Source organism: Falco cherrug, chromosome 17 (genome assembly GCF_023634085.1).
Source record: "Falco cherrug isolate bFalChe1 chromosome 17, bFalChe1.pri, whole genome shotgun sequence".
In the NCBI taxonomy this organism is placed as follows: Eukaryota; Metazoa; Chordata; class Aves; order Falconiformes; family Falconidae; genus Falco; species Falco cherrug.
In genome coordinates this window covers 7,181,939-7,196,371 of record NC_073713.1, presented here as the reverse complement: position 1 = coordinate 7,196,371, position 14,433 = coordinate 7,181,939, and the positions used below count along the sequence as shown (strand labels likewise).

At 54.0% G+C, this 14,433-nt stretch overlaps 2 protein-coding genes across 3 annotated transcripts; both read right to left on the bottom strand.

The window, feature by feature from the left end:
* Positions 1-1,473: 1,473 nt before the first annotated feature.
* BUD13 (BUD13 homolog) lies at positions 1,474-9,494 on the bottom strand. 2 transcript variants are annotated; one of them, XM_055728595.1, is made up of 11 exons: positions 9,358-9,494; positions 8,921-9,014; positions 8,296-8,380; positions 8,075-8,132; positions 6,227-7,488; positions 5,470-5,777; positions 4,985-5,093; positions 4,365-4,503; positions 3,856-4,040; positions 3,387-3,468; positions 1,474-3,019 (listed from the first exon to the last, which is right to left on the bottom strand). In XM_055728595.1, exons 1-11 carry the CDS (start codon positions 9,483-9,485, stop codon positions 2,926-2,928), a joined length of 2,544 nt encoding a protein of 847 aa, XP_055584570.1. In that variant the 5' UTR covers positions 9,486-9,494; the 3' UTR covers positions 1,474-2,925. The 2 variants fall into 2 exon arrangements, with proteins under 2 accessions (XP_055584570.1, XP_014134226.2); XM_014278751.3 differs by lacking the exon at positions 9,358-9,494 and having other exon boundaries at positions 8,800-8,934.
* Positions 9,495-9,633: 139 nt separating this feature from the next.
* Positions 9,634-14,432, bottom strand: ZPR1 (ZPR1 zinc finger). Its single transcript, XM_055728605.1, has 14 exons — positions 14,265-14,432; positions 13,644-13,805; positions 13,179-13,269; positions 12,898-12,968; positions 12,625-12,711; positions 12,424-12,546; positions 12,202-12,255; positions 12,023-12,089; positions 11,667-11,737; positions 11,101-11,190; positions 10,886-10,996; positions 10,691-10,777; positions 10,352-10,417; positions 9,634-9,984 (listed from the first exon to the last, which is right to left on the bottom strand). Exons 1-14 carry the CDS (start codon positions 14,385-14,387, stop codon positions 9,850-9,852), a joined length of 1,338 nt encoding a protein of 445 aa, XP_055584580.1. The 5' UTR covers positions 14,388-14,432; the 3' UTR covers positions 9,634-9,849.
* Between the last annotated feature and the right edge of the window lies 1 nt (position 14,433).

Sequence of the window (14,433 nt, the reverse complement as noted above, 5' to 3'; positions counted from 1 at the left end):
GGAGCTGCGGCAGCACCTCCAGCGCGGTGGCATCAGCAGGCACTCAACAAGGCACCAACACATCTGCGGGTCCATCGCAGGCTGACGCTGCTCCCAGCATCTTGGCAGGCAGGCTTGATCCATCTGCAGAGGGAAAGAGGCAGCTCCCCTGTCCCCTCTGAGGCTGAAGTGCCGTTTCAGATCCCGTATTTTATTAGTCCAACTGCATCTGGATCAGCCATCCTAGTTTGCCTACTTGCACCAAGGCAACAATATAAAAGGATGCATGTTAAAACATTAAAATCGCATCACCTAAGCTCTTCCATACTCTTATTGTGCGCAGATATATCTTAAGATGATGTTACCTGATAACAAACAAGCAATATATGTATTGTATAAATCAGTATTGTAATGAACATTGGTAAAAAGTCCCTATGGTAGCACCGCTAGCTAAAATCTTACAACTGCAGCCTTCAAAATAAGTTGCAAGAGGAGAAGTTTATGCTGTTTTCAGGTAGTAAACGAATTTTATGCTTAGTACCAGCATTAAAATGGCTCTGCCTTCCTAAGTAGCAGCCTGTAACCCCATCACTTGAGCTAGCCAGCTGCCGTGTTCCGTTGCTCTGTAAGAGAAGCACACTCCCACCAAGCAGGTCGAGCACGAAGGCGCCACAAGCATCTAACCAGGGCAACAACTCTCCGCACGGAGGTGAATTCAATGCCACAGTATTTTGTTTACAGCTCCAGAAGCACTCAGCTAAGTGAGAGCAAAAATGAGTATGTGTCAAATGTAACTCCTCTTTTCAAGGCTGCAGCGGCCTCAGGGGGAAAAAATAAATAAAAATAGGACCTTGGTGATAGAAGGGGAAGTACAACTGGAAAACACGCACGACTGAAAAGCAGGTTTTCAATATGCTGCGGCAAGCAGCTCTGAACTCTCACTGCTGCCTCACACTGTTGCCTCACGCTCCCAAACCATTTTCCTGCCTGACAGGCCGCAACAGGGCCCACATGAGCAAAGCCTTCCTGATGCCGCTTTGTGCCCACAAAACAAATTAGACCTGCTCAGGGAGGCTTCCCTCAGTTTGGCTATTACAGCAAAAAACCACAGCTGGCTCCCACAAGACCTGCAAACGGTGCCTGGCTCTGCCTTCCTCTCCCGGCCGCGGTCACTGGCTGTGAACAGCAGCCCACGGTTTACACACTTGCAAGCGACAATAGAGGAGCATCTGTCCCCAGAGGATGTGGTGAAGCTTAACCAAGTACCCATAAATACAGGCGGGATTGTCATCGCAGCTGGGGTCCAGTAAATTCCCACTTGTAGCCAATAGTTACAGAAGACTTTGAAAAAAGAGGTTAGCAAAGCACAGTTTAACAGAGGTAGCCACGGATGGTGAAGGCCACAGCAGACATAATATGCAACCCTTCCAACAGCAAGCTGACAGTTATTCACCCTCCTTGTCCCTGCCTTGGAAAAAACATCACCACACAAAATCAAGTAAAAAAAGTAAGCTGTTATTTCCAAGTGTACACAGATTCCAAGACTGCTAGAAACACAACACAGTGAATTAAAAAAAAAAACAAACCAACAACAAAACACCATGGAAGGAAGTTCCAAGACTCTCCCACTCCAGAGAAGAATTTGTCCTTACCCTTCTCGCCCACAGCTCTCCTAGTGCTTCAGAATCACCACGAAGAGCGATTCTGACTGGCCCCTGACCACTACTGAAGACAAGGCATCTCCATGGAAACTGCTGGCTGCATTTAATACATGCTCCCTGGGATGTCAACGAGAACAACTGTATTTATTTCCACAAGTGCTTTTTCACAAGCAGGGATTAAGGGAAGCTCTCTGCCTGGCCTCCAGCTCCAAGCCCGACAAATCTGATCACAAGAGGGGTTATGCTTCGTGCAGAAGCCCCCGGGCAGCAGTGCAAGGGAAGCGCCGGGCTATCAGCACCACTGTCCAGAGAGGAGTCTGGGGGTAGCAATCCACCACCATCAGCTACGCAGAGGTAATGGTAGGGGGAGGCAATTTAAAAAACCTCTGCATGTTTATTTCCATGAGAAACTGACCCCTCACGAGCTGCTGGGGCTCCTGAAGATTTTGCTCTCAAATGCAGCACTGCAGGTCGGTCTCTGAACCTCTTCAGGAGAGCGACAGAGGGCAACACAGCAAGCAGGCTCCTGCTCAGCCAGGCTGGGACAATTGGAGCATTCCCCACTCCACTGCGAGTCGGGAACTCCATGAACCAGAGGGCATGAGAACAACACAAACTTAACGGAAGCCCTGGGAAGGACACTGACAGATCTGACATCAGCTCAGAGGCAGATCAGCTCACAGTACTAAGTATTTGTAGGGTATAGTTCCTCTCTGGAACAACTGGAACAAAACAAACTGCAACCGAGCTCTGGAACAGACTGAACAAGGTTAACTCTCCCATGACCAAGTGTTCAGCATATTTTCACCATGAAGAAAAACCTGAGATTTAGGACACCTGAAGGGTTGTGAACCAACCTCAAAGGACAAAGCGTTTGGCATAAAACAATTAAGCATATAATTTCTACAGTTTGTTAGAAGACAAATGAAGAGCAGAAACTGGCAGCTGCAGCACCTCAGAGGGCAGTGCCAGGGAACGAGGTACTCCTGCAGGCAGTGGCCACCGCACTGCTTGCCGCCACAGCACACTCAGCCACTGTGCCACGCAGCACTGCTGCAAAATTCTCTGCGCTGGTCCCCTCTGGCTGTCGGGGAAATCCTCTTTTGGCAGCTCTCCTTTAAATTCAGCCTTGCCTCTTGGAAGACAGTCCACTGCAATGCCAAACGCTGAGGACAGGGCGCGGTCCAGGCAGAGCAAGCCCTTCCTCATAGCTCTGGCAGTGGCAATAGGCGAACCTCTGTAGCGTCAACTCCCAAGCGCTGCTTTGCATGGTTCTTCGTCTTGTCTACATGTCCTCAACACTCCATTTGTATGCAACTTCCTGAACTGCCTTCTTGTTGGCTATCCTGGCAAAGCGCTGCTGCTCGAATCCATTGGACCTACAAAGTAACACCGAGAAGCCCATGGGCTGCTGCGCAGAAGGTTTTCTGAAGCAATGAAACTTTTTAAGAGATGTTACGAGTTTTCCACGACTTGTACTCTGGCTGTTTCCACCTCGATCTGCGGTTAGCAACGGTCAGCATCTCTGAAGCCATTCACACCCTTGCTGACAGCACCAGCCTTGCTCCCTTCTGTCCCAGACAAGCACATATTCACCACCCATTTGTAACTTGGCACTTCAACCATACCATTGCTAACAATCTTATCCATCTGGTAACTGGGAACGTTACACTGCAAACTCTTTGCAGCAAAAGCTCATTCATTTTCACCATTATTCTACTAGACCATTTTATCAGGAACAAGTACCTGTCCACACCATCCCAGCGATGCCCGGGCCATATATTAAATCTGTTGAGTGGAGGTGCTGGTCCATTGTACCTGGGTTTTTCTGGAAACAGAAGGAACAATACAGCCATTTACTTACAGTGTACACTAGCAATCACAGCGTCACATTGTCATCAACCTAAGAGGTTTAGGCACAGCGCACAGGCTGCTTAACAGCCCACTACAGCTCCCAGAGGAAAACTCCAAAGATACGCTTAATCAAACTGAAGTCTGCTGAGTTTTAAGTCACCAGATCCTGCTCTCTAAGCTACCAAACAATAGTAACTGTTACTGGTAACAAGCCTATAATACTGCTCCTGCACCGACTCCAGAGGAACAGTCCTTTAGGACTAAAACACTCTGGCAGTCTTAGGCTGTTTATTTAACAGCAGCTGCATTTCAATGCTGCTGGGGACTTAAACCATATGCTGGTGTAATTCAGCATCCAAACCTTTCTTTTCTTTGTTCTCTTTGGCCTTCCTTTTTTTGATGAAGTCAGCCATGGGGTCTCCTTCTCTCTCTTGTTCTCTCAACATTCGATCCAGATCCTGGTCATCAATATAACGGGCCAATGGTTTCTGCATCTCTTTTATTGCATCTTCCACGTTCTGCTGCTGTTGCCTCTCCTGTGCTAGCCTGAAAACAAACACAAAAGTTTCACTCCAAGACCATTTACTATGACTTGCTCAGTTTGCACGCTTGATCACAGCCCTGAACCTCCACTGTGTGCACAGCATTTCCAATGCACATCCAGAAACGGAGGGAACAGTTGTGGGGGTCTCTCAGACCTGTGGAACACGTGCTCTCCCAGTCCCAGGCTCAAACTGAGAACAAAGTGACATGCCACCACCACTGCCACTAGGAGCGGTACCAAAACTGGGCTAAAAAGCAGGGAATGGAGAGTCCCAAGCTGCAATGCAAGGCCCAAACACCATGCCAGGGAGCTCTGGGGAACCTTACCCTTTCCCCCATTTGGCATATTGCTCCTCTCTCTCGGACTTCGCTTCAGCCTTCTGCTGCTGCTCCAGCCACTCCTGCGCGAGGTCCCTCCTGCGACCAAATTTGTCTCGGAAGACAGTCTGAGAGTGCCGGGATTCCTCTGGAGGGGGCAGATGCCTCAAGTCACACATTTTGGAACATTTTTGTCATCTGCAGACAATTCAGTGAATAACTGCAACTCATTTCACCATTTTTTCCTTGTATTCTAGCCTCTGAAACAGCTTACCGTCCATAACCAAGCAGGACCACAGCTTTTGCTTTTAGCTGCCGCCCTACACAGCCATGCTTGTACCCTAAGCTCTTTAAGTATCAGTCTGCTTCTTCAGACTTGCAAGGCAACGCATCACAAAGAGAAAAAGTCTCTTACCCTCCCTATGATTTCACTGGCATTGCTTTGAAATCACCATTTGTAACTCTCATTTCAGTGGCTGTGACCCTACCCAAGGAATCCATGTCTAGAAGCTGCTCCACAGGGATACTCTCCATTAGCACCCTAACACCAGGAGCCTGACACAGCACCCAAAGACAGCTGAAAGCAGAGAAAGCGAGCTGATGCTCGTGCAGTGTTTTCACACTCCTACCTTCCAAGTGCTTGTTATTTCTCTCATGCCTCCTGAGCTCCTGCTGTTCCCTCCGCAGCACATCAGCTGAGACCAAGCCAGCTTTGACCCCAGACAACATCACATTTGCCTGCAAATCAAAAAAAAAAAAAAATAATCATCACATTTACCACTAGCTGAGTGCTGTCCAGCGATCCAGAGGTGTAAGGAGGGGAGACAGCCCAAAATCAAGAGAGATATGTCAGGAGAGACAACCATGTTACAAAGCCACTTCACTGGTACCCTCAGTAACAACTTCCCCACATCTCCAGAAAGAGTGGACTGAGGCAGAGCTCCCTTCCCAGACCCAACTTGTGCCTCTTCTTATTGCAAGCAGAGGGTCTGGCATGACTGCATGCATGAGGTATATGAAATTTCTACCCCACAATTTGTAAGTCATTGGACTTTTAAGGTTTTGTAACAACAGGAAGTAATCTAGAGCGTAAATGGAAAGAGGAAACGTTTACCTTCTTGGGAGATCCCTTAGTGTCACGGTGGTAATGAGGTGAGAGGTCAGGGGGGTTCCTTGAACCATGCTGATCCTTTTCAGCTGGCAGAGTTCGTCGTGGAGGAGATAAATCAGAGTCTGAAGATTTGCTCCGATTCTGTTTGAGAGGACCACGCTTAGGGGAATCACTGCGTACATGGCCTAGCCTGCAGTCTACATCAGAGGTGTTCCGGGTGCTCCTCCGTGGAGATGGAGAGTCGGAGTCGCGCCTCAGGTACCTCTGAGGTGAAGGCACCTGCCTAAGCTTTTTCATGGCTGGAGAAGCACCTGCAGCAAAGATATACACCAACTAAAAGTCATGGAATTAGACAGAACTAGTCCCACAAAAGGGCTAAATATGGTGGCTGGCACATGAGGTTAACTCCTAGAAATATTAACACCTTAAAAGCTGACAAGCTGTAAGGAAAAGACAGGTACATGAAAACAGTCTTTGAATTCCCTTCTTTCTGAACATGTACTGCCTGGAGACAGGGTTTAAATCCTGTTTTCCTTTCAAACATGCTTAAGCCTCAGCCAGCTAGCTCTTAGTTTAATTCTAGTCCAGCCAATTAAAAAAAACAAGGCTTACAAGAACTAGCCTAAACAACAGAAATTACAACCTATCCACTACCATTCCGTGATCACAGACTGCCAATTCCACACCACTCCTCAGGAGCATGCACGAGTGGACAGCCCACAAAGCACGGAACAGATGAAACAAACTTATACACACTCACCTTTTGTTCTGCCCTCCTTTTTCAGACTAGGTGACCCAGCTTTCCTTCTCCGAGGTGGTGACAAATCTGAGTCAGAATCATACCTCTTCTTCCGTGGAGGAGATAGATCTGGAGTAGTCTGACGCTTCTGATGCGCCAAGGTCTTGTCAGAGACACCACGCCTGAGCTGAGATTGCTCTCCTTGGACTCCCCCTGACTGTGACTTGTCTGTGGTTTTGCAGCCCTTTTTCCCCATTGCTGAACTGACTCTCTTTGGAGAGAAGTCCGGGGAGTCGTGACGCTTCCGTCTGGGAGGTGACAGGTCCGGGGAGTCGTGACGCTTCCGTCTGGGAGGTGACAGGTCCGGGGAGTCGTGACGCTTCCGTCTGGGAGGTGACAGGTCCGGGGAGTCGTGACGCTTCCGTCTGGGAGGTGACAGGTCCGGGGAGTCGTGACGCTTCCGTCTGGGAGGTGACAGGTCCGGGGAGTCGTGACGCTTCCGTCTGGGAGGTGACAGGTCCGGGGAGTCGTGACGCTTCCGTCTGGGAGGTGACAGGTCCGGGGAGTCGTGACGCTTCCGTCTGGGAGGTGACAGGTCCGGGGAGTCGTGACGCTTCCGTCTGGGAGGTGACAGGTCCGGGGAGTCGTGACGCTTCCGTCTGGGAGGTGACAGGTCCGGGGAGTCGTGACGCTTCCGTCTGGGAGGTGACAGGTCCGGGGAGTCGTGACGCTTCCGTCTGGGAGGTGACAGGTCCGGGGAGTCGTGACGCTTCCGTCTGGGAGGTGACAGGTCCGGGGAGTCGTGACGCTTCCGTCTGGGAGGTGACAGGTCCGGGGAGTCGTGACGCTTCCGTCTGGGAGGTGACAGGTCCGGGGAGTCGTGACGCTTCCGTCTGGGAGGTGACAGGTCCGGGGAGTCGTGACGCTTCCGTCTGGGAGGTGACAGGTCCGGGGAGTCGTGACGCTTCCGTCTTGGGGGAGAGAGGTCCTGGAAGCCATTGTGCTTCCTTCTTGGTGGGGAGAGGTCTGGGGAGTCATGGCGCTGTTGCTTGGGAGGTGACAGGTCTGGGGAGTCATGATGCTTCCTTCTTGGTGGGGAGAGGTCTGGGGAGTCGTGGCGCTGTCGCCTGGGAGGCAAGTGGTTGGAGGAATTGTTTCTCTCTTGCCTGGGAGGGGACAGATCCGGGGAGTCATGGCGCTGTTGACCTGGAGGTGATTTGTCCAGGGAGTCATGCCGCAGTCTCTTTGGGGGCGAACTGTCCGGGGTGTCATGGCGCTGTCGCCTGGGAGGGGAGGAGAAAGTAAAAATGAGAGTTAGATTTTTGTTTGTTTTGCTGTCTCCAGACTGGAAACACCAAGTGCGACCTGTAAAGCTAGCACTAGGTGTCAAGGATGAAATCACCATTCTGAACATGAATTCATACTTGATTCTGCACCTCCACGTAGTGACCTGCATCACTGAGCCACAGACTTCCCAAAGTACATCCCAGAAAACCTCCGAGGCAACCGGGATCACAGGGGAGCTGTAATTTTAAAGTCTCCGGGGACCCTTGTGACACTCAAGGCTACAAAACCCACTTTGTGCCCTTGTACCTTCTCACAAGGAAACACCCCATCACGCTCTCTCAGAAAGCCCAGATTTCTCAGCCACTGTCAGAGAACTCCACAACAGCTGCTCCACATACCATGCAGAAACCCAGGCAGCATGCCGTCTGCCAGCCCCCCACCCCCATCACTTGAAAAGGAATCCCTGCGTATGCCACTTCTCACATTTCCCAGCAAAGCACTTAAAAAGTGCAGAACAAGACAGCCAATACTAGGAAACAGAGAGCCAACTGACAGAAGAATCTCCAGGTGGAGCCCCTGTACCTTGTGGTAGATTTGGCAGGTACTGAAATATCCGAACTTTGGGAGTCTTCGTTCTGGTCTAAAGAAAAACAATCAGAAAGTCACCATCATTACGGTTCTCCACCATTCACGATCTTTTCACAATTTCAAGGATTATTTGGTTTTCCTAACTAGTATTATTTTCACCGTGCAACGTCGTTGTTAAACATTCAGGGAGAGAGGGTGGAAAGGTCTGGTCTCACCTCCTAGAAGTTTCCATTTAGTATTTGTTCGGAATTCCTCCATGAGCTTCACTTCATCTGGACGCTCATCAATAAATTCTGCCACCTGAACATAAAACACCAGAGTCAACAACACTATTTCAAAAAACGAAAGAATTTCAACCCTCTAACACAAGTAATTAGGCATTGGGTGATGGGCAACTGAAACATGACCATCATTTGGCTGCCTTCCTACAGGACGGTCTCAAAACAACTTTCCAAAGCCTTCACCTCCACTGTTTACATCTTTGCTGCTGAGATTCCCAGCATGTGCCACACACCACGCCACAGCGGTCAGCAGGCTCTGGCAGTTGCACCGTTACCTTCTGCCTTGTCCAGAGCGGCTGTTTTAAAGCTGTGAGAACCACCCTACCGGCCCTCCCACCTACTTTTGGTGCTTGTAGAAATGTAGAGATATAAAAAACAGACTACATTCACCTGCAAGGAGCTAGTTCAACCCCTGGCGCTCAGGCCAGGAAGACTCACCCATCCCTGCTGCAGAACCGACCAAAAGAGGATGCAGCGAGAAAGGGTTTGGCAAGCGCTTCCCAACGAGACACGAGGTGACCATAGAGAACGGATTTAGTTTGTGAAACTCCCCGCTCACCACAGGCATGTCCGCTTCATCCTCCTCCTCCTCCTCCTTCTCCTGCACAGCAGCAATGCTATTCCAGCTGACATCGTCGTCCACGATCCGCATCCTGGGAGCAGGGAGAGCGGCCCTGCCGTCAGGGCACCAGCAGGGAGTGGGACTGGGCCGCCGGCGGGAGTGGACATGCGGAGGGGGGGGGGGGGGAATTCTGGCTCGGGGGGCCTGAGGGAAGATCCCCGGCGCCGCAGGGGCTCGGAGGGGGAGGTCCCGGAGGGGGGGTGGGGGGGTTCCGGAGGGAGAGGGGGGGGTTTCCGGAGCGAGGAGGGGGGGGTCCGGAGCGAGGGGGGGGGGGGGGTCCCGGAGCCGCTCCCACACCGAGGCCCACCGACAGGCACCGCGCAGGGTCGGGCCTACCGCGCAGGCCGCGGCCTTCCCCGTCCCCTGAAACTCACCCGCCTCTAGCGGCACCGCCCGGCGGCTTCTTCTTGCGGCGGCGGCGGGGCTGGGCAGCGTCGCTGGCGGCCGGGCCGCTCAGGTACCGCCGCAGGTACTCGGCCTTGGACAGCCCCGGCGCCGCCATGATGGCGCCAACCGGAAGTGACGGCAGGGGCGGAGTGAAAGGCCCGGCGCTGGGCGGGACCGGGCGCTGGGCGGGGCCACGGCCGGGCGCTGGGCGGGGGCGGGGCCACGGCCGGGCGCTGGCAGCAGCACCCACAGGACACAGCACCTCCGCGAACAGCTTTATTGGGGGGCACAGCCCCAGGGCCCCGGCACCACCCCCCGTCCCAGCACACAGCAGTAATCCCCCAGGAACGGCCCCGACGCCCAGGCCCACTGCTGCAGCAGCTTCCCCATGGCAGGCGGGGAGCAGGGCCCCTGCCCCAAGCAAGTCCTGGCCCCGGAGGGGTCGGGGGGAGAGGCTGAAGGGGTCCGGCTGCACCCGGCTACCGGCCCGAGGCTCCTTCTGATTCATAGCCCTCCGTCTTCATGTCGTTCAGGCCCAGGTCTTCGTTCTGCTCAAACGTACGCTCGTAGCGCTCCACTTTCAGCTCCGGGTCCTCTTCTGGGGCATACACATTCTGCGGGGCGAGACGGGGGCCTGCTTCACACCCCTCCCCAGCCTCGGGCACCGGCACAGGCTTGGGCCCCTCAGCAGCACCCCGGCAAGGGCAAGGTGCCTTGGGCAAGACTTGTCTATCACCCCAGGGACAGATCAGATCACCACATTCCCAGCCCCCAACCCCATGGAGCAGACACCGCTCCCGTCTTCCTTCCTACAAAGCCACCAACAGTTTCCTTTCCCCCGACAGAGCCTGCAGCAACCCACTCACTAACCAAGCCCCAAAGGGAACTCTTCCCACCAACACACACCAGGGAATCAAGAAGAAAATCCTCCCAAACTGCTCAGGAGACTTCAAGTTCATCCTTGAGTGCCCCATGCTGTACCTGAAGATAGCTGTTGCCTGCAGGATCATCCATGATGAAGTGAGCCTTTGTCTTTCCTTCTATGATCTGCAGAAAGAGAGCAGCACATCCAGGCATTAGGGCTCTTCCTAATCCTTCAGCACTCCTGGCACCAAGACTTTCACAGCATGCTTTAGGCAGTCCTAATATTTTCCTCAGTTCAAAACCAGTAATAGCTTGGTAAAACAAGCGAGGCGAGTGCGGAACAGCAGAAAAGGTAAGGCAACACTTGCCCAGGAGCTCAGTTAAACATGCTTCACAGCTGCAGTGACAGTGTCAAAAAGCCCATTGCGGAGCACGGAACATGAAGAGTGTGCTCACCTCATTCAGTTTCCCAATGAATTCTTGCAGCTTTTCTGTTTTGCCGGGTGTAGAGCTGTCCCCCAGAGTGAAGGGGTTTCTCTCAACCTGGAAGAGCAGACATACTCAGGCAGCTGCAAGACACCCAGCCCCACAGCCAGGCCAAATATTAAGGCAGAGGGGGTCCGAGCTCCACCAGGCAGGAGGACCACTCACCAGGTCTCTGATGTCCTTCAGCAGTCCTTCCAGCGTGGTAAACTTCCCCCCCAGTGCTCCCATACCCAGCTCAAACTCCAGCTCCGGGATTTCCACACTGCATGTCTCTGACTGCAAGGGCGAGCGAACGAGCAGCCAGTGAATCCCTGCGAGGGACAGCCAGGCCCCACACGCCAGCCACCAGAGGACAGGACAGGTATCTGAAGGCACTGTACCTTTAGGATATCCCTCGTCATGTCGGAAGGGTCTGTAATTTGAAGGGTAATCCTGGTGCCTTGTGGTTCGATTGCCCCTCCGGACTTCACCTAGGCACAGCCAGCAGTCAGCTTCACGGACTTTTAAACTTAAATCACACCAGGATGCTTTAGGAGGGTTTACCCCTGCAGTTTAGAGGCTGCTACAAACCTGGGGACAATGCCTTAACCCAGGGGACTCAAGTAGGGGTGCTGATGGCTGACATGCACCGAACAGCTCTTCAAGGCTAAATTCTCCCCCTTCACTTGTTTAGGAAGGCAAGCCAGATCCCACCTGACCTCGACACACATGCCAGCCTTCGCACAGCTCGTGGATGGTCTGGCCCCCACTCAGAAGCAAGGCAGCCCTACAACAGCCAGTACAACCCCCATAAATCCAGCCTCCCTCTAAGCCTGGCTTCCCAAACAGCCGCCTCATGAAACAGGCCAGGGACTCTGAGAAACACCTGCTCACTAAGGCACAGACCACCACTCCCCTCCTCACTGCTGTCCCCGGCAAAAAAGAGGTTGGTAGTTTTCCAGCTCACCTCATTTGTCCTGTGCCCACAGGAGTCACAGTTTGTGGCCATGATAATCACTTCCTTGAAGTGTGGGATTTCTGGAGCAGACAGTCAAGGAAAACTCAACAAAAGTCTCCAAGCAGCTGCCTGTGCCCTCTTCACAGCCTTGGTCCCCAAGGTAGCACAGGAGCTTGCTGGCAAGCTGTCAGCGGCACCGAGACAGGTTTGCACCCTGACAGGCTCTACTAGAAATGATGCCTTATGGGTGCAGCACGAAGAGACCTGGGTCAGCACACAGAGTGACTCTCACCACCACGCCAGCCTCCGTGCAGACACCCACAGGGACCACCAACCTGTGCCCATGCCCCCCACTCAAAGGATACGCACTAACTTCATATTTGTGTTAGCTGGAGCATTGCACTCGGGGCAGTTGGTGTTGAACTGCAGCACCTGGGTCACAGGAAAGGAAAGGAGAATCAAAAAAGTCCCAGCCAGCGCAGAAAGCCTGTCCTGGGTGCCCACCACCCAGACAGAGCCACCACTGTGCTGCAAAGTCACCCACCTCATTCCTCAGATCCTCCACAGAATCAGCTGGCTTCTCATCCAACTCCTCTCCCTGCAAGGGGACACACACCAGAAGCAGCGTTAACTTCTGTTCCTCAATTCAGGGTCTCCCGGAGAGCGAGAGGACTATCAGCCCTGCTCCCCCAGGCTGACAGCATGCATGGGACCTCCGGCCTCACGCGTGCAGCGGGCTGACAACAGAGCAGCAGCTCCCCATTACCTCCAGCCCCAGCATGGCAGCCTGCTGCGGAGTCCTCCTGTAATGAGTGACCACGAGAGCATCGTCCTTCTGCGGCGCGTGAGGGTTCTCCACAAAGCTGTTCCCTGAAGGGTCATCGATGATCTACAGGAGAAGGAAGCCTTAGGAAGCCATCCCGTGCTTCCCTCACACAGAAAGGGCTGCACTCCTGTGCGTACTCACAAAAGTGAAGGGGGAATGTACTTCTTTCAGCTGCTTTAGTTTACCAATGAACTCATCTATTTTACTTGCCACCTCTTCATCTGTCACCTGCAAGAGAGGACACATTTGAGACTGCTGTCAGGAGCAGCCCAGAACCGAAGACAATGCTGACAACAGCACAAACCAGAGAGCCCATAACACTTTTATCAGCAGGGTGCAACGCCAACGGGCAGAAGATGAACAAAACAGGCATTTGCTAAGCAGAAAGGAGCTCCCCCTTTCTCAGCATCTTACCCTGCGGATGGGCTGGTCCTGCTCCAGGCCTGCGACAGCTCTGTCAATTATCCCTTCAATGGTGGTTAGAACTTGAGAGGGGAAAAAAAACCCAGAAGCAACAGCACCGTTAAATACATCACAGTGGTGCTACCCACCCTGCCAGTGTGCGCCAGTCCCTGGCAGCCTCCATACACTGGCCCTGTCAAGCTTATTTAACTAAACGGACAGGAGTCCACGTCCTTAATCGGTGTTTACTGAGCACCTGCCGGCACGCTGAGGGGTGCAGGCCACATACCCACCTCCCTTCTGTGTGAAAGCAGGGATCTCAAAGTCCAGCTCTGGAATCCGAGCCGTGGCACAGTCTGTCTTCACCACCTCCCTGTTCATGTCCTGCACACGACAGTGGAGGAGCAGCATTAGGATCCCCAATGGGCCCAGGAGCTCCCACACACTGTGGGATCACACCGGGGTACACAGCGCCCGCCATAAGCAGCACCATTAGCTCGAGGCCAGCGTTAGCAGCCCTTCCATTCATGCAGGCATGCGCTGGGAATATTCACATTTTATGCTTTAAATGGTTACTACCAAACAAATAACACTATTTCTCAGCGGCACATGAGAAAAACACTTTATTGCTCAAGCAAGACCAACTCGTGAGGGACAAAGGTGTGCACAAGGTACCTGCAAGGCAGCTCCCCGCCGCCCTGGCCCACGGGGCGGTACCAGCCCCACCGCTGGGGATGGCGAGGGGAGCCCCTGCTCACCTGCCGGGAGGTGATGGCCAGGGTGTAGCGCACACCCTGCTCCTGGATCCTGCCCGCGGACTGGATTTCCGTGTTGGACCAGGAGCAGCTGTCGCAGGTGAAGGAGCTGACAATGATCTCTTTGAAGAAGGGGATCCTGGTGAGCAGCAGCCGCGTCACCCCCTGCGCAGTGAGGGGCCTTGTGGGAACCTGGCTCCGGCTCCTCAGGGAGCTGCCCCACATTCCTGCCCACACCCCCCAAGCAGATCCCAGAGCCTGGAACACCCAACCTTCTCTCCCCTCCCCACAGGCCCTACCTACCCGCTCCCCCCACCCCCTGCCTGCCTCCCCAGCCCTCCTCATCCCTCCCCACCGCCCGCGGCAGGACAAGCTGTGGCCGCTCCACCCCAAGTCTTGCCCTTCACTTGTCCTGCAGTGCCCAGCCCCCGACCCCTGCAGGACGGCCCGGGGCCCCCCAGCGGGCTGCTGTCCTGCTGTGTCCCCCTCCCTGCAAGGCCACCCGGGCCCCCCCGGCAGGCCGCTGTCCTGCTCTCCCCCCCCCGCAGGGTGGTCTGCCCCTCCCCCTCCCGGCAAGCCGCTGTCCTGCTGTGTGCCCCCCGGCAGGCCTCGCCGGCCCCTCACGTTGCGGAAGCAGTTCATGCACAGAGACTCGATCTCCGCCGGCCGCTGCTCGCCATCCTCGGCGCTGAGGGGCCGGAACAGGGACCCCGCCGCCGCCGCCTGCACAGCCCCCAGCGCCGACATATTGCCGCCGCCACCCCGCCCGCGCGCCGCCGTCACGTGGGGGGGG